The following is a 23,981-nucleotide window of genomic DNA, read 5'->3' on the forward strand; positions in this document are numbered from 1 at the left end:
GGGGGCTTGTAACAACAGCTGGAGTCCTACGTAAATCACAATGGCGGGGGGGAATTATGAAGTGTGCCAGTGTCACACATTTGTTCAGTGAACGTACACGTCTCAATATTGTACAATTATTTCGTACGTTATTCTCTTTTTATTGTAGGCCGACAGTGCTGTCGTTGCGTATAGGGACTTGCTTACAGTGTCCAGTTTGTGCGAGCATTTGTCGGCCTTGAGATATTCATTTAGTGTCATGTACGGTAAAGTGATGCATCTGTCTCATTCGAATGGTTCATTGCAGAATGTTGGGGGCAGGTGCGCCCGCGGCTTTCCTAGTGAATGATAAAGGTCGCTGAAAGGGTTACGGTTTGGGAGGCTGCGCTGTTCGAGATTTCGTGGTCATACGAGGCATGCTTTCGCTTCCGGGCGAGCGGTCAGAGATGTTACAGAGCGCACGGTGAACATCCACAACGATAGACCGAGCATCGATGCTTCGTGCAGGCAGGATGGAGGAGTTTGTTACCGAGGAAGATGAGCCATGGTACGACCAACGGGATTTGGAGCAGGGTGAGTAGACTGACACACTATTGTTGTTACTTTGTGGCCGTTGTGGTTATATTTGTTGCAGGTTTTGTTTAGCCTTGTATGCGAATCATTCCCGATACAATAAAAACATTCCCAGCAAAAAAGAAGCTGATGCTGGCTACCGACCTCATCACTGTCATTTAATGCAACAACCTGAAGATGCTAATTGACCCTTCAAGAAAATAAGACGATATTATTGACATTATTCATTTCAAGAATATATGACATATTCTGCAATTTTGGCTCGATATACAAGCGTGCGTGTCTGGAATGGACTACTGTCAATTGTCGATATTATGCTTGATATGATCAAACTGAGATTTTGTGATGGCGCTCATGCACTTTAAAGACGTACCGCACACCCCAAGTCCCATACATTTGAGAATGAGGCGTGGGAACTATCGAAATTCTGCTGCAGGTTTCACCTGTCAGACCATGTTACACTCTGTTATTTCTCTCCTTTCCACCTCTGTGTATAGGCACTGCTCTAGACTTCCCCTTTATCCATTATCGAGCTCTTTGCCAATTATTCTGATCTTGTCAGTGACGTGCGTGTTCTCAGAATATCCCTACTGTCTGACTTCACCCTCCATCTCTCACATCATATATGAATGGTCACGTGCCAACCCTCTGCCCTCGGTTATTTTCGTGGTTCTCTCTTGCATGGGGATGTGCTGGTGAGGTATTAGGTGATGGAGCCTGACATCAGGCTGACAGACTGAGAGATGATCTAAAACAAGTGGGATATTCAGGGAGACAACTGGTTGACATTCGCAGGATTCTGTGGAATTTTGAACAAAGATCCTATGCAGTTGCAATCTCTGAGTGAAGAAAATGTCAGAGTTCTGTTTTTTTAATTGTTTTTTATTACTGGTTAGACTGAAGACACAGGACATTTACTCACCTAATGTCTGTGCTCTGATAAATCATAGGGATCAACAATGGAGACGCTCCCAAATAATCTATGTTTCGAGATGCTTGTTGAAAAGGCACATAATACACACAAACTTTTCCATTCACCCAGAGCTTAGTCTGATAATACATTCCTCCTATAGAGTGACACACCCCTTTGTATCTCTTCCTCAACTGTTTGATTTAGTTAACTCAATTGAACCCCATCGTCTGTCTCTTTCTCCACTAATGGCTAGATAGACATAGATGAGGGCCTGTGTAGTCTCTGCTCTCACTCCCTGTGTATTGATCTGGCAGAGCAGTGTCTCCCACCTCTGGTCTTATCCCCATATGTCGATACAGAACGGGACAGAAGCTATTGTTTTAGCATTTTAAATGTCTCCACAAATGATGATATAGGTCAAAGCTGTATTTTCCTAGCAATCATTCATTCTAAAGGGTAAGGTTGGTATATTACGATGGTAGGCGGTGTGAGTTCCAGATGGTGTGATGCGGTATGTACAGTATATGTCCTTCCCTAGCCCAGGCCTCGTCCTCCACGTCACCCCATTGACCGATGACCCAGAGAATAAAAGTAGCTTTGCGTCTCATCAGTGTTTCCCTGGTCAGGATTTGGGAACCAGGTGGGTCCTGCTGTTCTGCAGCCAGCAGCAGGCTCGATATCATCTCACAGCGTTATCCAAAATGGAGAGTCGGAGCATTAATCCCAGCTGGATGATCTGTTTAGGAGGGCCTCAGACATGGCCTCTCAGGCTGGGATCAGAGATTTCAGCCTGGGGGTTAGAGAGATTTGAGGCGACCCTGCATGTAAAGTTATAATAGTACAGTTTTAGCATGCTGTTCCAACCAAGGGGTCATATTGTATTTGCTATGGTCTATTTCCACTCACTTTCACACAGTGTGAATATGTGATTATTATGTAAGTGATCTGTATTCAGGGCTGCTCACCTATTGCACTCAGTGGTCATAATCATCAGCTCAACATGTGTATCCTGTCTGTCCAGGTGGTAGGGTATGACGTCATAGTTGTAGCAGCTGGTGCAGTGTGGTTGTGACGTGCTTCACTAGATGCTATATGAGTTATACACATCCGAGGGCATAAGGATGATGCATAGCCACACGTGCAGAAGGCTGCAGTGCACATGAGCTGTGTGTGTGCCAAGGTTTCCATGGGGGGGATGTCAGTTTGACAGTGTCATTGCTTTGTCCTGTTACAATTCTTATGTTATTCACTTGTATTCAATGAAGTGGGTACACGATTTCTCCTATTTACCAGGATATCTCTTGCCCTCTCAGCAAACTCAGATTCTTATCCGTTTGCCAGCACAAACAACCGTTGTGCGGCAGCATTTTGATAAAGGCACAACCATAAGATTACATAACTTTTAAGCTTTAGACAATGTGTACCAGGCACTTTTGTGTTGGTCACGTAGCGTCTGTGTTGTAGTGATTTATTTGGAATGCTTGCTCTATTGTCACACACACACACAGAAGAGCTGGTACTGTTTATAATACAGACCCTTATCCCTCTTCTAGTTCTCTCTCTCTAATGGTCTGTCCATTGTGTTAAAACAGGAAGATATGGTAGCCTACAGATGAGCTAATTACATTTTTAGCTACAGTACCAGTCAAAAGTTTGGACACACCTACTCATTCAAGGGTTTTTCTTTATTTTTACTATTTTCTACATTATAGAATAATAGCGAAGACATCAAAACTATGAAATATCATGTAGTAACCAAAAAAGTGTTAAACAAATCTAAATATATTTGAGATTCTTCAAAGTAGCCACCCTTTGCCTTGATTACAGCTTCGCACACTTGGCATTCTCTCAACCAGCTTCACCTGGAATGCTTTTCCAACCGTCTTGAAGGAGTTCCCACATATGCTGAGCACTTGTTGGCTGCTTTTCCTTCACTCTGCGGTCCAACTCATCCCAAACCATCTCAATTGGGTTGAGGTCGGGTAATTGTTGAGGCCAGGTCATATGATGCAGAACTCCATCACTCTCCTTCTTGGTCAAATAGTCCTTACACAGCCTGGAGGTGTGTTTTGGATCATTGTCCTGTTGAAAAACAAATGATAGTCCCACTAAGCGCAAACCAGATGGGATGGCGTATCGCTGTAGTCATGCTGGTTAAGTCTGCCTTGAATTCTAAATAAATCACTGACCGTGTCACCAGCAAAGCACCATCACACCACCTCCATGCTTCATGGTGGGAACCACACATGCGGAGATCATCCGTTCACCTACTCTGCGTCACACAAAGACGCAGCGGTTGGAAACAAAAATCTCAAATTTGGACTCATCAGACCAAAGGACAGATTTCCACCGGCCTACTGTCCATTGCTCGTGTTTCTTGTCCCAAGCAAGTCTCTTCTTATTATTGGTGTCCTTTAATACTGGTTTCTTTGCAGCAATTCGACCATGAAGGCCTGATTCACGCAGTCTCCTCTGAATAGTTGATGTTGAGATGTGTCTGTTACTTGAACTCTGTGAAGCATTTATTTGGGTTGCAATCTGGTGCGCAGTTAACTCTAATTAACTTATCCTTTGCAGCAGAGGTAACTCTGGGTCTTCCTTTACTGTGGCAGTCCTCATGAGAGCTAGTTTCATCATATTGATGGTTTTTGTGACCACTTGAAGAAACTGATGTAATGATGGACTGTTGTTTCTCTTTGCTTATTTGAGCTGTTCTTGCCATAATATGGACTTGGTCTTTTACCAAATAGGGCTATCTTCTGTATACCACCCCTACCTTGTCACAACACAACTGATTGGCTCAAACACATTAAGAAGGAAAGGAATTCCACAAATGAACTTTTAACAAGGCACACCTGTTAATTGAAATGCATTCCAGGTGAGTACCTCATGAAGCTGGTTGAGGGAATGCCAAGAGTGTGCAAAGCTGTCATCAAGGGTGGTTACAATAAAGAATTAATATATTTTGATTTAACACTTTTTGGGGGGTTACTACATGATTCCAAATGTGTTATTTCATAGTGTTGATGTCTTCACTATTATTCTACAATGTAGAAAATAGTAAAAATAAAGAAATACCCTTGAATGAGTAGGCGTCCAACTGGTACTGTACGTGTTGAAGACGGGCCTCTTGTCCTCTGCCTCTGTCCTTTTTGAATTGTTAACTCCTGTTGCCATTCATTGCATTATCTCTGATACGCACACACACAGCTACTGCTCCAGACAGCCATACTATAATTCAACTCATGTTACTTAGATGTGTACTGTGCAGCAGCATGGTGTTCCCCACTGTTGTGTTCCTGTTAGTGCTGACACCATGCACTGTGCTGATTTTTAAAATGCTGCATTCATGTTCTGTAATGGAGGTCAATTGTTCTCAGTTTAACACCCCCTCTCCTCCTCCCACTGTACTGTCATGGGCTCTGAGTAGTGGGGCAGGCATGTTGGAGCCAGGAGCCAGCACAGCTCCCCTCCTCATCCTTACTCTCAGTCCAAGTAGGCCTCGTCACTGCAGCACCCGATGAATAATGGATCCATCAAGCTGCTGGTGGAAACCAAGTGGCTCGCTGCCCTTAGCCCTCCCAGGTCTAAAATGGGATCATGTTTGTATGCGTGTTTTATTTGTGGAAATGTCTGTCAAAGCAGATTGAGAGCAACGAGCAGAGATGTGCTGGAGTTGATTGGTTTCTGGGGAAAATGTTAAACAATCTTGTTGTGACAATAAAGATGTATGTGTAGCAACCAGTGCAGCTAAAACCTTTACGCTTGTATGTACAGCTCTTCTTTTTGGAGTGGGGTAATAAGAACTAAGAGGGATATTTCTGTCATTCTGACCAGGAGTAATGGTAAATGAGTTCTGAGATGACCTGTATTGGTGTTTTGCCCTGTGTAATCCAGACAGAGCCTGTGCTAACTAGGTTTTCTCCCTTATCCTCCTCCTTTCCCCTGTAGTCAGACTCCATTTTCTTGAGCTCATCTTGGCAGAGATCACAGAAGCTGGTCTTAATCAGAGAAGATGGAGGATTATTTTTTGCTTTACTCCAGCAGGGGGAATTGAATGAGGGGATTTTCTCTCTATTGCTCATTCTGATGGAATTTGAAATGAGGGGGCGAAGTCTTAAATTCATCACTTTAAGGAAAGCCAGAAAGCATTGCATTAATGGAGGTAAAACATTCCATAATGATCCAATGCAACACTTTAACTGAGCTGGGCTAATGCAGCAACTACCAATATTACTGGTGGATGAAATGTGAATGAAAGAGTTAAAATAGTTGTTTTTCTGTATCCAGACCAGTACTCTCACCACTGTCTCTCTCGTCCTCCTCTCTGTCCCCTCTCACAGATCTGCACCTGGCAGCTGAGCTGGGGAAGACTCTTTTGGAGCGCAACAAGGAGCTGGAGGACTCCCTACAACAGATGTACATCAACAATGAGGAACAGGTGCAGGAGATCGAGGTATAGAATCATACCACTTTCACTAGCTATGTGTGTGTGTACATGTCATGATTGATGCTGATCCTGCAAAGTGCCCTGCCCATCTTCCGAAAACATCTCAAACCCTACCTCTTCAAACCGTATCTTAAATAATCCTCCTCATCACCTTGACCCCCCCCCCCCCCCAAAAAAAAACTGAACCAGCACTTGACCCCTCCCCCCTTTCTAGCTCTGACTCTACCTATAGCTACTTTATTGAGTAAAATGTACTTTCTATGCCTTTATGTGGTTGTCCCACCTAGCTATCTGAAGATGAATGTACTAACTGTAAGTTGCTCTGGATAAGAGTGTCTGCTAAATGACTAAAATGTAAAAATACAATTAAATGTTGAATTGCTGAGAGGCCATATTGTCAAGCATGGCACCGGACTGGTGTGTTAGCTGGAGTGTGTGGGTTTTAAACTACTGACGGTGCACTTGATGATGCTGCAAAGTGGCTCTTCTCTCTAGGCTGGCACAATTACATTCACCTTGATGCGCCATCAAGCCAATTAAACCCTGCAGAGCTCTGATAGGAGAGGAGTAGAGTGCAGCTGCATGAGAGAGGGAGAGCGAGATAGTGTGTGTTTACTTAGTGTGTGGCTGTGTGGGAGAGGGGAACCCTCTGACTCTGAGCCAGAGTCACCTCATTAGACAACAAAGACTGGCCTCCTTATTAGGCAACAACAAAGCTGCCTGCTGATGGCCGACTCAACCAATCACACACTTTAATCTGCTGGAGAAGAAGAATAAAGTTGATCCACACTTGTTTGTGTAGACAGGAATTAGGAAACTGATGATATTTTGCTTAACCATCATGGAATACTGTCATATCTGTGATTTTTTTAAATACACATTTACAGCAGTGTCTGGCATTGAGTGTTTCTCAATAGTCTAAAACGGCTTCCTCTCCTCCTCTCCATCTGCACTGATGTAACGTATAGATGTCCAGTTATTTTATATCCATTTTAGACTCTTTAGATTGTCTCCCTGTAAGGTCCATGTCTTCATTCACATGTCTATTCCCCCTGCAGTACCTGTCCAAGCAGCTGGAGATGCTGAGGGAGATGAACGAGCAGCATGCCAAGGTCTACGAGCAGCTAGACGTGACAGCCAGAGAGCTGGAGATCACCAATGAGAAACTGGTTATAGAGAGCAAGGCCTCGCAGCAGAAGATAGACAGGTGAGGGTTAATACTCTCCTGAGTTGTTCTAGCTGCTATTATGAGCATTCACTCTATGTAAGACTGTACCATGACCTCTTTCTTCATGGTGTTTATTTCTAAGAAATATTTGGTTTAAGCGTTAACAAGCTTAGTTCTTGAATGGTTCCTACTGTTCATAGTAAATAAATAAGTCTCACTGTTGTTTTTGTAACACAGGCTCAGTATAGTCACGGTACAGTATTGTACATTATGTTGTGATGTAAATAAGATTTAATCCACTTTCGTGTATGTGTGCGTGCTTACAGGTTGACGGGTACCATGGAGACACTGCAGGCTCAGGTGGATACCATGACAGCTCGTGTGGAGGAACTACGTACACTAGAGGAGCTGAGGGTCCACAGAGAGAAGCGGGAGCGACGCAAGACTGTCCACTCCTTCCCCTGCCTTAAAGAACTCTGCGCTGCACCAAAGTACAGTAAAGAGCAATGCTCTATGTAGTCTCTCTCAAAAGTCCAAAGTACTCTATGTGAAAATATGCTAATATGCTGAGTACATTTGCCAAATGACCTGAATGTATGGTGTTCAGATTACATAAGAATGCAATCTCCCTGCTGTATCCTTGTGCTCCTCTGTGTGGTGTATCACTCTACAGGTATGAGGATGGCTTTCTGGTGGCCAACCCCGGCAGTGTGGACCTGGTGTCTGAGCGTGAGCGCCGGCCGCTGGACGAGGAGAACGAGCGTCTAAAGGGTGTGGTCTCCTCCCTGAGGTCCGCCATGGTGGCAGAACGGGGCCGGAGGGAGGGGGCAGAGAGGGAGTGCACAGCTGTGCTGCAGGAGTTTGAGCTTATGGAACAACGCCTCCTGGGGGCTGAGGGCTGCCAGCTGCGAGTGCAGGAGCTGGAGGCGGAGCTACAGGAGATGCAGCAGCTGAGGAGGTCCCGGGTCTGTCTGTTGGATGAGGGTCTGGAGCAGACCCTGCTCAACAATGCCCCCGAGACCGACACACCCGAGGAGGGACCGGGGCAAAAGGAGGGAGGGGAGGGGACAGGAGGGGGGCAGCAGGGAGGCCCCGTGAGGAAGAGCTGCAGCGACACGGCGCTCAACGCCATCTCGGCCTGCGACGCCTCTGGCAGGCGACAGGGCAGCTACGCAATCCACGCCAACGGCGTGCGCAAGCGGGGTATGTCCATCCTGAGGGAAGTGGACGAGCAGTACCACGCCCTGCTGGAGAAATACGAGGAGCTGCTGGGGAAGTGCCGGCGCCACGAGGAGAGCATATGCCACGCGGGGGTGCAGACGTCACGCCCTGTCTCCAGAGACCCCTCCATGAAGGACTACGGCATGGCCACCCCCGGCCCCTCAGCCATGGCTGCTGCACCCCCCACCCCGCCCCAGACCCCCTCCACCCCAGAGGCCCTGGAGGGCATCAGCCGGCAGGTAGACCAGGTGGACAAGAGGCTGGGCCAGAACACCCCAGAGTACAAGGCCCTGTTCAAAGAGATCTTCTCCCGCCTGCAGAAGACCAAGAGTGAAGTGAACTCCACCAAGGGAGTCCCAAAGGGTAGAAAGTCCCCAAGGGTAGGAAGTCCTAAGGGGAGAAAGTCCAAAGACAAATGAGCTGCTTTCGTGATACTACTGAACATGACCTCTCCTGATACTACTAAACATGCACTGAAAACAATGGGTACAAAAGCCACATTTTTTTTCCAGAATTTGTTTCTCTTTGTTTGACCGTGTTTGTTCAAAGTGGTCACTTGATGTCTTAATGACAGGTTACCTGTACTTCTGCACTGGGGAAATTATACAATCTACTGTGGATGATCCCCTCTGCTGTTTTATCCCTCTCTAGATACTGCCACGTTTTATCCATCTCTCTGGATACAGCCACATTTCACCCATCCCAATATGAATGAATTGTACATCTGATGACATTCATCATCTGGGTAGATGAAATGCCTTGATTCTTGACAACGTAGTCGTGCACCCTGTCTTTGGTCAAGACAATCCAGTACAATGTTTAAATGACTGAGCGTGTATACTGAGACTGCATTAATTCTATTTAAAATGTATAAATAATTGCTATTTAATGTTTTTGATGACTGACAATGAATAACATGTGCAGAGCTGTTCATAAACAATCTAGTTAAATATTCCTAATCTCAATTAATAACACTGTTGCCTTAACATATTAGGCTTCACGTATGCATCAATCCAACATATACATTGGTTTTGAAATCAGTAGGTGAAGCCAGTAGACTTCAATTGAGGGAGTCCATGGTACTCAAGGATGTAGTAACTTGTTCTAAATTAAATACTGTATGTAAACTGTAAAACTCAGTGTAGTGGTGAATTTACCTTTTGTAAAAGGATTCTCAAGATGGATATGATAATGTTGCCAAAATGGAGTTAGATTGTCCAAGCTAGAGAACTGAGGAGCTCCTGATGATGCACTGCGTAGAACTGGAACTCTCAACCACACTTGACTAAGCTACTGTAACTGTGCTCTAAGCACCGACTCCTTGTTTTCTGGACTGCTTATTTCAAGTACACAAGGGGCTCTAGCTGCCCTCTTATCAGTACTTTGGTTTTTCATTTTAATATTTTCCTTGTTCTCTTCTGCTCTTCATTGTGTACAAACTTCATGTGATATGGTCTTCCATGCATTTGTAGACGACCATCTAAATGTCAAACATTGTGTTCTGGTCAATGAGAGAGGTTGCTGGTGTGTTAGATGGAGCATGCATGATAGACGGGTAAAGATGGTTTACAGAACGTTGTACTTTAGAGCTGGATCAATAACAGAAGTGTAAAAAGTAACATGACTTTATTGATTAAAAAGACAGCGTGACCTCCAGTCTGAAGACTTTAATGTGACAGGTGAACAGTATTCTCCAGGTGGCACAAGAGTTACACAGAATCAAAACCATACTGAAACAATCATCCAATGAAACCAAACAAAGCCCGAGCCCTACATCACAAGTTATGACGGTGAAAAATGGAGTGTAGAAAAATATAACACGGTTATGTAGTAGTAAGAGGTCTTGGCTGTTCTCGTTCTACTTGAAACTCGGTCTGTGCACAAGTTAGACCTGACCTAAAATAACTATTTGATGTTGAGCTCCCATTCTGGAAGTAAACCGACGAGAGCAGCTGGTGGTTGTAAAGGCTAGAGGCACAGCCAGTTTTGGTAATCCTGGAGTTGATTCATACTCGAGGTGAGCAGATTAACAACCCTTGTGACATTCCTCTCTGTTCACAAGGGCCACCAGCAAGGCCCCATATGAGACGCTACAGTAATGGAGTTAGTGACTGGAAGAAGGCCACGGTCTGCTTAGAGGGCATTTGACAAGGAGCTCATTTCTTAATTGTCAACAAAACCAGGTTCTTTATATCAGCAAACTGCACTAAAGGTGGTCCACATTGAGACCGCCTGATGTGGTGACGAGGGAGCAGAGATGGCTGCTGTTCACTTTCATGGTCTACTTCTACTGGCTAATCTGGAAAGAAGGTACAAGCATCTCAATGGTCTGTCTGATCATCTGTTCGTGCCTAAAACCCTGTAGGAGGCTCTCGTGACAATCTGACAGTTCTGTTCTAAAGGCAAATGGCTCTTTGTAATCATTTCCTTCATCGTTAGTTCTACAGGAATCCTCTTTAAGGCCACTTGGCTGCTGAATGAACTAGGTAGGGAGGTGAAAACCCTGATCAGGAAGAGGCACACTTGCACCTTCAGCAGGTGGTCACAGTGCCTCTGGTGGACTGCTGGTAAGTGCTGATCATGCCGCCTCTTAACGGTTAGGAATTCACACTAGTTCCAGAATAAACTAATTGTGTGGACTCTGGTACATATAATCTGCTCAAAGGCTTTCCACTGACAGAGGGCAACATCCCCAACAAAGAGTACAGAGTGTGGATCTACCACAGCCTTTAACACACAGCAACACCTTTACAAGGCAGATCCTGGTTGTATAAAACAATCAGCAGGAAGGGGGGTGAAAAGGAATGACAGAAAGACAAGAGGGGATGAAGGGGAAAGGATGGAATTCACACAGTTGATTATAACATCCATATCAAGAGCATTAACAAATCAATCTTTCATTTAAAAAAAAGTTTATATACAAACTAACCAAAATAAATTCATGATTGTGCACATGATTTGCTTTCTCCACATATTCAATACTCAGCATCACAAGGAGTGTGTGGGGGAGTGAATGGCATGACAACGTGATTGCAATGAAACTACTGCAGGGATTGGGGTGGACGAGAGAGCAATTTGCCTAAATTACTTATCACATAATTATGAATTCAAAATAATGGAGGGGGAATAAGAAGAGGGGAATGGGGAAGAATTAAGTTGACGGGGACTCAGTCTTTCCACTCTTTCTTGATGTTAAGGTTCCACTCCCAGGAGAGGTGGTCGTGCTTATCGTCATCAGTGAACTTGGACTTGATGTTGTAGGTGCCGCGGGCCAGCATGCCTTTAGGGGCCTCCTCCAGAGGGGTCAGGAACTCGTACTCTGCCGGCCGCGGCCCGTAGCTCCCCACCATGTAGTCTGACTTGTCAACTACACAGAGAGGGGCTTAGATTTATTTTCCAAAGTTTCCTCTTGACAAAAACTTCTCTGCGTCACCAAATACAAATACTATGGCCACTCCGGAACTATTAACAAGTCATTTAATGACCGTCTAGGAATGCCAATGTAAATACCTCATCTACTAACTTGACCGAATTACTGTGCACAGGCGAATACAGTCACCTGAGTTGACCAAGCCACTCCCAACATCCAATCCCAGATACATCCCTAACCCCTGTCTCCGATGCACTTGTGGATATCTGAGATAATTGGATAAGTATAAGCAATATGGTCATATCCCCATGTTGTCCTCTAGACAGAAGGTACACTATATTGCTTAACCTTATCCGGCCTTCTCAAATCCTCACAGTAGACAGAGCAAGGAAACGAAACAGCAGAACGTACCCTTGACTCCTTTCCTGTAGGTCTGCTGGGCATACTTCAGTCCCGACACAATCTCCTTGTTGACCTGCAGACAGAGACAACAGTCAGTGATGAGGTCACATCCTCTTTCCACATCCACCCTTCGGATAAGACAGCAGCCCTTTCATGATAGGACATGATAGGACATTCAGCTTACAATTGAATTTCAATGTCCAAAATAGCTTGATAGTGGCCAAGCTGACACTGGTCATGCTAGTTGGATTGGATAAACAGACATAACACGTTGTTGAAAAAGGCCAGACTCATTCACCTTAAAGCTGATCTTTATCTTGTACTCCACGCCTTCCTTCAGGACAAAGGACTGTTTCTTAAAGGACTCCAGGTCTCCTGAGGCGGCCAGACCACAGAAAGAGAACGTCAGAGACCCTCAGGCAGAGTGAATGCAGGAGGAGTCTATCATTTTGTTCCAATATACGCAATGCACAAAGTTCTCCCCTGGAAGTAATCGTGTTAGACTGGATAGGTGAAAGGTGTCAGATCAGTGATTCAGCATCTTTAAAAATGTGAGCACAAAGGCAGGATTTTCTAAGTGTTCCAACAGGGTTGTAGCCTGCTATTATAGTGTCCACTAGATGGCGTTTCCCTGTATGTGAGTTCAGCTCTATGGCCCTGGTTTCTTCCCTGTAGGTGGCTCTACAGGCCATATGAGGGTAGAAGAGTCTCAAACCAGCAGAAGAAATGCCTCATTAACTCAAATAATAAAACCAATACATTAGGAATGGCCCATGGAATATGCCTGATATGTCTACTGGAAAACGTATGTTTCTAAACCATGGGTGGCCAGGTGTTGCGGCTACTATGCACAATTGTGGCTGCTATGATGTCTTTAGTTCCACCCTCACACATTCATATGGAAAATATTACATGTGCTCACTACAAAGGCTTCTTTTCACACTAAAACACATTACAAGTCTTTCAATATGGAGCCTTTTCTCAAAAAGTGCACCTCTCTCACGCGCCCTCTAAATACCAGTACAACCACTGTGCTGCTCTACTCACCCTGTAGGTCAAGGGTCAGGGGCAGCGGCGCCGTCTCACACATCAGGGTCAAGCGTGTCACCTGGACATTGGGAGCGTTGGGGTCTACTGGGAGAAAGGGAAAAAAACAAAGCAAAGTACAAAAATTTAAAAATAATTCATGGTAAACACAAAAAACATTGACTATTATAAGCAGTGCATGTTTAATATTTTTTTTTAAATAAAAATTTGATTTCGGCCTTTAATACTAAAGCCCATAGAAACGCATTGAATAACACATTCATGAATGGAAAAAGGTCAGTCAAAAACAAAATCATAAGAAATAAGGTTTTAAAGTATCAGTCCTAGATCTAGGAGATATATATATATTTTTAAACTATGGAAATATATATATATATATATATATATTTATATATTCAACAATTTTTATGGGTAGGCACAAAACTACCTTCATACTTCCATTTGTTTTTAAAACCGGTGACACTTGTGACACAAAATGGAGAATCTCCCCTTTCAATGGCTCCCGAGTGGCGCAGTGGTCTAAGGCACTGCATCTCAGTGCTAGAGACGTCACTACAGACCTTGGTTCGATTCCAGGCTGTATTATAACTGGCCGTGATTGGGAGTCCCATAGGGCGGTACACAATTGGCCCAGCGTCATCTGGGTTAGGGTTTGGCCGGGGTAGGCAGTCATTGTAAATAAGAATTTGTTCTTAACTGACTTGCCTCGTTAAAAAAAAAGAGTGGTCATAATAATTTCTAGGTCAAACTGTTCCGACGCTACAGACATTTAACGTGAGAAGACCACTTTTCAGGATGTCTAATGGTCTGACAAACACTGTTCTAGCTGTGCCAACTTTCAGATGCGGAAGTACGACATCGGAGGATGTGGTGGATTGAGATGCATCCAAATGCAAAAAAACTTCTCTAGCTTAAATTGAATGATTTTGATGGGGATTTTTTGTTATGCACCGGTGCGTCAATCAACTCAAGGGGGTTAAGTCAAACTACAACAGTTCATGAAGAACAGTTCAACTGTGAATAATGACATTTGCAACAGATGAAAGTGAGTATCAGACATAAAACAATGTGAAAATATTTCTATCAGCGATCAGTGGTTCATCGCAGTCTTTGATACCGCAGCTCTAACTAAAGCCCAGGCGGCTTGACCTCCTTTCCAGTCAGCAGCCTGTATCTTGCCAGCCTGTATCCAGTTCACAGACTACTGACCTGTCTGGGGGGGGGGTAACTCTGTCACTGCTGTACCCACTGAGCACCAAGACTGCTAACCTGTTGCCCTCTCCCACCCTCTCTTATGGTATTTGCAAACTCATTCAATTAAATCCCTAAAAAGAAAGCCTGCTGAAGGACTTGAAAGTAGGAGGGAATTAAAAGAAAATAAACAAAGAGATGATTGCATGAGATGTGCATTGTGGATGTGGGTTTGTTTTCTAATCAGGTCAAGAGGGAGAAAGAGAAACAGTCTGCAGGGCTGGTGTGTCCAAATTGCATGAGTGCGTCTGCAGAGTGTGTGTGTGTCTCTACAACATGTGTAGTTGGCGCAGCAACACAAACCTGCAGCCGCGGCGGCGTTCCCCAGCAGGGCCTCCTTGTACTTGCGCAGGCTCTCGTCGTCCTTGTCCAGCTCCTGGATCTCCTGCAGACTCTTCTGAGCGGGGGGCTTGTAGTTGACCCCGCCCTCCGCTTCCTCGTTGGCCGCTGCGATGGCCGCCAGCTGTTCCGGGGTGGGATCCTGCTCTGCCATAGTCTACTGAGAGTGAGAGAGACACAGGTCAGGAGGTTTGGTCCAATACGTTGAAAATAGATCAACAAACTGTAAGGGAAAACACTGTAAAACACTGTTGTTGCATAGTGAGCACAAAACACTTGAAAAACCCCTCCAAGGCACTGTCTTACCAAAAAATGTAAAAGCCTTTATTAAGTTACATCGCAGGAGGACAAGATTAAAGACAGCACACCTGAGCGTACTCCCTGAATAGTTTGTCAGGGTGAAAAATTCAGAGAAAAACCTGCCGATTAAGTACTGTAGTAATATAGAGGCCTACATCTAGCCTTCGTCTAGCTGGTGTAATACCTCTGCTACACCGAGGTGATTTCATAACACTGCTGCTCTGTGCTTTCTGTCTTCCTTCATGAAGACTGGCCTCCTTGTGGTATTGTGAGTGATTGGCACAGAGCGCCTCTCTGTATCCGTGTACACACCACAGACAGTCAGCAGCGTAGTCTTCAGTGGTAGCAGTTCAGCGTGATGGCGCCAATGCCATGCTGCATTTTCTACTGATGCATTAGTGATTTACTGCATCTAATACTTTAAAAGGTTCACTTTACCACAGACCAATACAATCAATTAACTGAGCAACATTGAGTATCTCTGACGAATTGTAAAACAGAAAATGGCAAGAGCAAGAATACTACTTTGACAAAGGGCACTGGCAGACCTCCACTGACACAACACAGAACAATGCCAGTATGTTTGTGGATGTCAGTCAGTTCACAGGAAACCACCTAACCAACAATGAGACAGGAAGCCTAGGCTATGCTATATATCACACACTGTCATGCTCATGCAGCAGTCGAGTTTGAAACACACTTGTTCAAGGACCGTAGTAGCTCACACATTCCAATATAACGAGAGAAACCTTAGGCCCATAACAATAGTAGAAAAAAATAACAAAACAGGCTTGTGCTCTAAAAAGCCACGTAGAACGCCTCGGGGGATGTGTGAAAGATGTTATTATTGGGCTACACACAACATTGATGCTGTGCCATGAGCAAGGCTCCAGATGAACAGACGCCGGTATTACCTTGGTGACATAACGCACCATAAAATCACAGCTCAACACGCAATCCCAGCAATAGTACATTAAAATCACACCACCGCAAACAAGGGCTCCTGTCTGGCTCTCAAACCTCACCACACTAACCAGTTCCACCCCCCTCCTCGCTCTGTAATCCTCCCTCCCTCTGCCCCTCTCTGTTTTGCATAGCGCCTGACACACAGATGGACCTGCGCCAAGCAGGAACAGGGAGCACATTGCACCATTTTTCCCCAAACAGGGCCTCTCCACATTAAAGCAGAAATTCCTGTTCTGTTAGCAGTAGTGTGTTTTGGTAGCTCAGCTGTGCAAATGTGTGTGAAGTTGGCGAAATAGTGAGAAGGACTTGTTGCTAGGAGTGGGAGGACGGGACCAGATTCAGGGATATTGTGTCATCTTTCTCACGTCATCTCTATTCATTTGGCAGTCGCTCCTCCTCATGTGCTAGCCTAGATCCAGACCTGAGCCTTGGTGGACTGCCGCTACATACCGAGCTGTCCCCCAGGATTGGTGTGGTGATAAATGAGAGGGACATACTTTAGGAGTGCTATATTTCTCTGCTGCTAACGCACACCACAACACAGCCTCTCATGACTGGCCTGCTGTTGGGTCAAGCGGCTACAGCTGGAGGGGATGTGTGCTTCAGAATAAGTGGATCAATAAAAAGAGGGGGTGGGGTGGGGGACATCAGGAAATAGTGACAAACAAGAGGGTGAAAAACAAAAAGCATAATGTTGAGAGTACTAGGATGGGAGTCAGGGTGGCTAGAGTTTTAAAAAAATTGTACAATGCAACAATTATCATGACAACCTTAAAGAAATACATATTTTAGTAGAAAGTTACAACGGATGTGAGGCACCATCCGAGCAGTGACCCACTTCAGTCTCACACGTTTATCTGTGTGGCCATTGCTTGGCATGACTGACTAATGCCCATAGGCAAACAAGTAGACTATAAACACTGTTCAATAGTTGGCAGCCATCTAATTCCCAACACAGTTTGGCTTGCATAGAATAAGTTATTGGAGCACATTCAGATTCTGGCTTGACCTACCATGTCAAGATAATGATTCATATGCGATCTTCACTAAGCACGAAATGGATGATTGGGTCAATTATATGTCCACTGAGCTCAATGAAATAGATTAGGCCTAGTTTCAACAATAACATAAGTCCCAATACACATTTTTCCACCAGCTGACATGGCACACATAGTGACTGACTACGGAAATAAATAGGCCTTGTTCACTCGTCACTGCTAAGTGACATGTTTTGGTGTAACTGAGGTATAAATACAGGTAGTGATCGGTTTATGTGTCAACATTGAACCCCTCACACTGGTTCTTACCATTGGCAGCTAAATAAATACCAATAGCTTTAATTGGAGGATTATCCCCATTTGATCAGGTTCAGGAATAGTCATCCAAGCACTCTGGTTTCTAGAGTAGCTGACACCCAGATTAGGGCTGTTCCTTAGCAACAATTAGAGCAGTGAGATTACTGGGACAGAGATTACTGCTAATAAGGCATTGGGGAAATGTTTGGGGGTGTCAGTGGTGACACATCAAGAGGATTCCACTGACAAACCTTTTTGGTTTCCTATAGAGATTCAAGGTTCAATTTGGTAATGAAGACCAAGGGTGAGACACGCCTCCTGAGTTGATGAAAATGGCTAAAGACATTGTGGTTGATGGAGAAGGCTTTCTGTAAGCAGGACACAAACATAAAGAATTTCAGCACAGGTCAGAGTTGGAGGCGAAAGTGACAGGAACTCAAAGACAAAGCCTTAAGTTCCTCTTTTCCTTCAAAGTTAGTTCAGTTTAATCTTAAAGTCAGAAGATTTCTTGGTCAGAAACCAGATCTTAATCCCCAAAAATAGGCAAACAAGAAAGGGTTCATCAAGAAATGTCCAGCTCATAAATCATTCTTCTGTAGTAAAGGTCACATAGCGGTCTTTTTATTTGTTCAACTAACCCATTCACTGTGTACTCTCATAGGACTTCACCTTTGACATTTCACAGGGAAGAGTACAGGAAAAGGACAGCACAAGGCTGACAGCAAATTGAATGGAATTTTAATAGATGACACGATACATTACAAATGCTAAAATAGAAGCATTTACTGCAATCTAGTCTCAGCCATGTCCCAGTTCTAAGGCAGGGTAAAAAATAAAATAAAAAAAGTGATCGCCCAAGTGTATTCTGCAATAGAGAACAGCTGGCATTGCCCAAAAGCTACAATTAGCTTTAAACCACAGAGGGGGAGGAGAAATGGCAGTCAGGACAAGAGAAGAAGAGATTGAGAAATCAGGGATTACGTAATCATTCATTGGGCTGAACTCCAGCTCCAGGCAGGTCTCTGATAAACCTACCTAATCACTGTCAACCGCCTCCAGGAACGTTGTGCTGTACCAACTAGAGGTCGACCGATTATGATTTTTCAACCCCGATACCGATTATTGGAGGACCCAAAAAAGCCGATACCGATTAATCTGACTATTTTTTTAAATAATAATGACAATTACAACAATACTGAATGAACACTTATTTTAACTTAATATAATACATCAATAAAATCTATTTAGCCTCAAATAAATAATGAAACATGTTCAATTTGGTTTAAATAATGCAAAAACAAAGTGTTGGAGAAGAAAGTAAAAGTGCAATATGTGCCATGTAAGAAACCTGACGTTTAAGTTCCTTGCTCAGAACATGAACATATGAAAGCTGGTGGTTCCTTTTAACATGAGTCTTCAATATTCCCAGGTAAGAAGTTTTAGGTTGTAGTTATTATAGGAATTATAGGACTATTTCTCTCTATACCATTTGTATTTCATTAACCTTTGACTATTGGATGATCTTATAGGCACTTTAGTATTGCCAGTGTAACAGTATAGCTTCCGTCCCTCTCCTCGCTCCTACCTGGGCTCGAACCAGGAACACATCGACAACAGCCACCCTCGAAGCAGCGTTACCCATGCAGAGCAAGGGGAACAACCACTCCAAGTCTCAGAGCGAGTGACGTTTGAAACGCTATTAGAGCGCACCCCGCTAACTAGCTAGCCATTTCACATCGGTTACACCAGCCTAATCTCGGGAGTTGATAGGCTCGAAGTCATAAACAGCGCAATGCTTGAAGCACAACGAAGAGCTGCTGGCAAAACGCACAAAAGTGCTGTTTGAATGAATGCTTACGAGCCTGCTACTGCCTACTACCGCTCAGTCAGACTGCTCTATCAAATCATAGACTTAGTTATAACATAATAACACACAGAAATACGAGCCTTAGGTCATTAATATGGTCGAATCCGGAAACTATCATCTCGAAAACAAGACGTTTATTCTTTCAGTGAAATACGGAATCGTTCCGTATTTTATCTAACGGGTGGCATCCATAAGTCTAAATATTCCTGTTACATTGCACAACCTTCAATGTTATTTCATAATTATGTAAAATTCTGGCAAATTAGGCGGCCCAAAATGTTGCATATACACTGACTCTGCGTGCAATGAACGCAAGAGAAGTGACACAATTTCACCTGGTTAATATTGCCTGCTAACCTGGTTTTCTTTTAGCTAAATATGCAGGTTTAAAAATATATACTTCTGTGTATTGATTTTAAGAAAGGCATTGATGTTTATGCTTAGGTACACATTGGAGCAACGATACGCACCGCATCAATTATTTGCAACGCAGGACACGCTAGATAAACGAGTAATATCATCAACCATGTGTAGTTAACTAGTGATTATGATTGATTGATTGTTTTTTATAAGTTTAATGCTAGCTAGCAACTTACCTTGGCTTACTGCATTCGCGTAACAGGCAGGCTCCTTGTGGAGTGCAATGTAAATCAGGTGGTTAGAGCGTTGGACTAGTTAACTAAGGTTGCAAGATTGAATCCCCCAAGCTGACAAGGTAAAAATCTGTCGTTCTGCCCCTGAATGAGGCAGTTAACCCACCGTTCCTAGGCCATCATTGAAAATAAGAATGTGTTCTTAACTGACTTGCCTAGTTAAATAAAGATTAAATAAAAAGGTGTAAAAAAAATATATAATAATTTTTACAAATCGGTGTCCAAAAATACCGATTTCCGATTGTTATGAAAACTTGAAATCGGCCCTAATTAAATCGGCCATTCCGATTAGTCGGTCGACCTCTAGTACCAACTTCAGATTTGGCAAGCAGCCCGGATACTCTTTTTACTCTGACTCCTAATGTCACACACAAAACATCTATGGCTAGTTTGATCCTCTCTGTTCTGTCTCCCTCCCTGTCATAGACCTAGCTTTGAGAGTGAACTTCAGCATTTCTCCCTTTCCTCCCCACAGGACGCCCCGTTTCATGTGTCCTTGTGATGTAGCTTTGTGACGCCCTTCTAGACTTATGTGCCATTCACCAGAGTGCTTGACTTCCTTGTGCTCTGCAGCACTTTTGTCAACTGTGATTGTATGTTTCCTTCATGTTCTGCCGACAACATGACTCACATCCGCCAGTTAGAGAAGAGAACTGTGTTTAACCACATCATGTTGGACTGCACTTAAACACACATAGTAATGCAAAAGGCTTCTAAATGATCCCCTTGACTTCCTTGCCTTTCTCCACCTGACGTAAACCCCATTGCAGTCTTGATTTGTTAGCAGGTATTCAGGTAAGCAACGTTGGCTTGATGTAATGTCAACAGACACACGCTGGGCTGCTGCACAAAGCAGAGGATGCAGCACTAAATGCAGAACAGTGCCTTCAGGAAGGAGGATTGTGCCTGGCAGAGCTGATGCAATGCAGGAGGCACTCATTTCCACAGAGTGAGACATGAATAAACAGAGCAGAGAGGAGTCAAAATTGAGGAAGTGTCAGACAAAAAGAGAAAAATATATTCTACCTCAAGGGGGAAAACTAGAACAAATCCGGTCTGAGCATTAAAAATAGCCTGTCTGAGAAATCACTCTGTATAGACACAGCAGGAAGCTGAGCGTGAACGGGAGTGCCAAGGTGCCAGCTGAAAGGTCAGGGCTCTCTCCCTGCACAGTGGGGGGGGGGGGGGGGGGGGCTTAGCGAGTAGCGACACATGCCCAGATTATGCCTGCCTCCCTTGGTAACAACAAGGCAACAGCATCCACTATGGACAGTAGTAAGCCTACTGTTGTATGGTGGCTCCATTCAGTTGGGCTTTTTAATGTGGTGTCATTGACAGAGCAATGACCTGATGATGGGTGGTAAACTTGATGGCACTATTCATGTGGTTTGAGGAACATCTCAACATCTGCAACAAGAAACGAAATAGTATGCACAGTGTAATGTTTGCCCTCTGGTGGATGATAGCAATGACTAAATAAGCACATATCCAGCATGAAGGGAAGCCATTTCCTTTTGAATGAGGTGTATGTGAAGGCTGATATCCCCTGGGGGACATTTGGGGGTTGTGTGGTCTGTTGTTCAGTCTAAGCCACAGTACAATGAGGAGGAACAGCAGAAGAGAAGAGCTAATCTGCTGTATGCACATACACTGCTGTATGTGTGGAGATGCTGGCCAGTGTCCTCGTTTCTAGTCCCTTGCGAGTTACAGCAAAAACGGAAGGGACTGACGTGCCACTTAAAGGCAGAAAGAGGACAGATAGCCAACTGGCTCTGAGAGAAAAGGGGTCACCATCAGGCCTGGTTCTTGTCATGACAGGCTATAGGAGGGGGTGGAATGTGTGGGAGGCGTCATTAAATGCCTCCATAGTGGCGAGTTGTCTTTATGTACACTGTGTGCTACATATTGTAGGCCATCAGATGGTGCTGTGCTCAGCCCTGAATTTAATCTCCTTTGGTTTGCTACAATTTCCCCAGCCAGATCCCCTCCCTTAATGCAGAGTGACAGGGAAGTAGAGACAAGGAGAGAGAAGCGTAGTGATTACCCACAGCCATGTAGCCTATCCTGTAATGGAGGTTAGAAATCAGCTAGGAGAGAGATGGAAGCTTGCTCACTTTTAAGAAGAAAAATAGCTGTGTATCTTTATCAAAAATAAGGTTAAGATTGGTTCCTGGAATCATGTGGAGTATAGTCCAAGGCATGTGGTTGTCGAATGAGAAGTTAACTTACATCAATCCAGAGGCTGGAAAATTCTCTAAAAAGTCCTATTAAATAACAGCATAGAAAACATGAAACCAATTATTGTTGAAAGGCGTGTACTGAAAAACATCACATCAGAGATTTCAAATCTCTAGTCCTACTCAAAACAAAAAAAGTCTGTAGAAAAACAGCATTCCGGATGAGAAAGCAATGGTAGTTGCAGTGGTGAGCTGCCATTGATTGGATAGTGGTAAAGGGGACAGATGCCCAAAGTATCCCTATGGATCAATACCCCCCCCCCCTCCCCTCCCCTCCCCTCTCTCCATTGCCACAAACTGACAGGGAAATACAAGATGTCACATGAACTGAATAACAGACTAGTGAAGCCCTAAGGCTGAAAATATGAAGATGCTATTTGGCTTGAAGTGTACATCAATTAAGTCAACATTACATGTCCCTGGACCTCTGGAAAGAAATATTAATATGTAGAGTTAATGTTTTTATTCCTGTTGCATAGAACATTGTAAGCTTGATGAGTTAACAATAACAAGGCTAGGGGACTTTTGAGCTGCTGAACATCCAGCAGATGCTATAGTGTTCTTATGTAGGTCGAGAAGAGCAACAATTGGAGCAGCCTGGCTGTTGAAATTTTAGTATGTTTGCTTTACCTTACAGATACTATAAATCGTTTTACTTACAGTGAGTGAACTACCCGTAAATGGATAATACTAAGAGGAAAGGGTTAAGTTTGGTGAAGACCTAAGACTCGCCCTGGCCTACTCTCCAACAGAAGAAACTAGAACTCTACCGCGCCATTCGTCTGAAACAGGAAGGAAAGGGAGGCTTCACGTTCGGGAAAAGCAGCCCTCGTAGTTTTGCAAGCATGTCACCGCCAGTTTATCGGGTTACTGGGCCTAATGATTCTCAGAAAAGATGCACACGTTTGTATGCCATAAAAACACGTCCTAACAGATAGGCTGACTGGGTTTAAAAGTCGCATTATTTTAAGTGTGCCAGTCAGTTGGTGAGTCCTCCTGAATCCGTCAGTCAAATCCGAACTTCACTAGGCCTATTTTAAATACACATCTGTATCAAACTCACTTTCAGAGAGGGTATATAAATAATATTTGTAGCAATTTACAGGATTCGCTCATTCCCTTCAATCAAGTTTCAGAAAAACATGTTCAATGATGAATCACCGCGGGAAATTAACTTGCATTCCAGGAAGTGTCGACTGCTGACAGAACGTGAGCAACTTTCATGAGATGAAAAGTTAGCCTATACATACCCATTCATTGGGTCTGATCAAACAAGTAACTTTTTTTCTCTTGAATAGTGTTGTTCTGAAATTAATTTAAAGACTTGCTTAGTCAACAGGATCTAATCACAGATCAATTTAGTGGATATTCACAAGGATAGCGTACCTCCATGGAAAGATATTACTTATCACTATAATTAATTAAACTGGCAGCAACCACAGAGCAAACATCAGTGACAACAGTTCCTGTTCTCCGTCACAATTAAAATTAGTAATCTACACTAGTCGAATTAAGCTAGACATCATGAAGTTGCTAGTTAGCATGTAACAAGTTGCACGAATAACCAGAACTTGCGACTTTGTACTACCAAAAATGGACGTACAAATGAGCTAACCGCGTTCTAACTTAAATGTATAGACAAATGTTTGAAAAGTTGATTAAATATTTTCTCGGACTTTACCGTTATACTGCTGCTGCGCTGGAGTACGCGTCACTGAATGGCGAGGAGGGAGCAGCTCAAATCAAACGCACAACACGCTTCCGGGAATATTGACTCACACCACAAAGGCTGTCCGAACGTAGGCGGGCGCTCAGCAACAAGCCTGGTGTAAAGTGCACTAGTCAGGTAACTGCTCGTTACTATAAACTCGCAAATGTATTTGTAGACTAGAATACACGTATAGTAAATTAGCGCAATTACCCTAATACAGTATGAAAATTCGCAGCCAA

At 43.9% G+C, this 23,981-nt stretch overlaps 2 protein-coding genes across 4 annotated transcripts; one reads left to right on the forward strand and one right to left on the reverse strand.

The window, feature by feature from the left end:
- The first annotated feature begins 357 nt into the window (after nucleotides 1-357).
- On the forward strand, nucleotides 358-9,950 carry LOC120039397 (cerebellar degeneration-related protein 2-like). The gene is made up of 5 exons (XM_038984828.1): nucleotides 358-552; nucleotides 5,809-5,921; nucleotides 6,974-7,122; nucleotides 7,410-7,574; nucleotides 7,757-9,950. Exons 1-5 carry the CDS (start codon nucleotides 474-476, stop codon nucleotides 8,721-8,723), a joined length of 1,473 nt encoding a protein of 490 aa, XP_038840756.1. The 5' UTR covers nucleotides 358-473; the 3' UTR covers nucleotides 8,724-9,950.
- Nucleotides 9,914-23,840, reverse strand: LOC120039411 (rho GDP-dissociation inhibitor 1-like). Of its 3 annotated transcripts, none has more exons than XM_038984834.1 (6): nucleotides 23,713-23,840; nucleotides 14,678-14,873; nucleotides 13,124-13,207; nucleotides 12,375-12,451; nucleotides 12,086-12,149; nucleotides 9,914-11,671 (listed from the first exon to the last, which is right to left on the reverse strand). In XM_038984834.1, exons 2-6 carry the CDS (start codon nucleotides 14,865-14,867, stop codon nucleotides 11,472-11,474), a joined length of 615 nt encoding a protein of 204 aa, XP_038840762.1. In that variant the 5' UTR covers nucleotides 14,868-14,873; nucleotides 23,713-23,840; the 3' UTR covers nucleotides 9,914-11,471. The 3 variants fall into 3 exon arrangements, with proteins under 3 accessions (XP_038840762.1, XP_038840758.1, XP_038840759.1); XM_038984830.1 differs by having other exon boundaries at nucleotides 13,124-13,210; XM_038984831.1 differs by having other exon boundaries at nucleotides 13,124-13,210; nucleotides 14,678-14,870; nucleotides 23,713-23,828.
- Between the last annotated feature and the right edge of the window lie 141 nt (nucleotides 23,841-23,981).

This window comes from Salvelinus namaycush, chromosome 3 (genome assembly GCF_016432855.1).
Source record: "Salvelinus namaycush isolate Seneca chromosome 3, SaNama_1.0, whole genome shotgun sequence".
Classification (NCBI taxonomy): Eukaryota; Metazoa; Chordata; class Actinopteri; order Salmoniformes; family Salmonidae; genus Salvelinus; species Salvelinus namaycush.

Coding starts and splice junctions, on each gene's coding strand:
- LOC120039397 (XM_038984828.1), top strand. CDS start 474: ATGCTTCGTGCAGGCAGGATGGAGGAGTTTGTTACCGAGGAAGATGAG. Junction 5,922..6,973: donor AACAGGTGCAGGAGATCGAG/GTATAGAATCAT, acceptor TTCCCCCTGCAG/TACCTGTCCAAGCAGCTGGA. Junction 7,123..7,409: donor TCGCAGCAGAAGATAGACAG/GTGAGGGTTAAT, acceptor GCGTGCTTACAG/GTTGACGGGTACCATGGAGA.
- LOC120039411 (XM_038984830.1), bottom strand. CDS start 14,867: ATGGCAGAGCAGGATCCCACCCCGGAACAGCTGGCGGCCATCGCAGCG. Junction 12,452..13,123: donor CCTGACCCTTGACCTACAGG/GTGAGTAGAGCA, acceptor TGGCCGCCTCAG/GAGACCTGGAGTCCTTTAAG. Junction 11,672..12,085: donor CTACAGGAAAGGAGTCAAGG/GTACGTTCTGCT, acceptor CTCTCTGTGTAG/TTGACAAGTCAGACTACATG.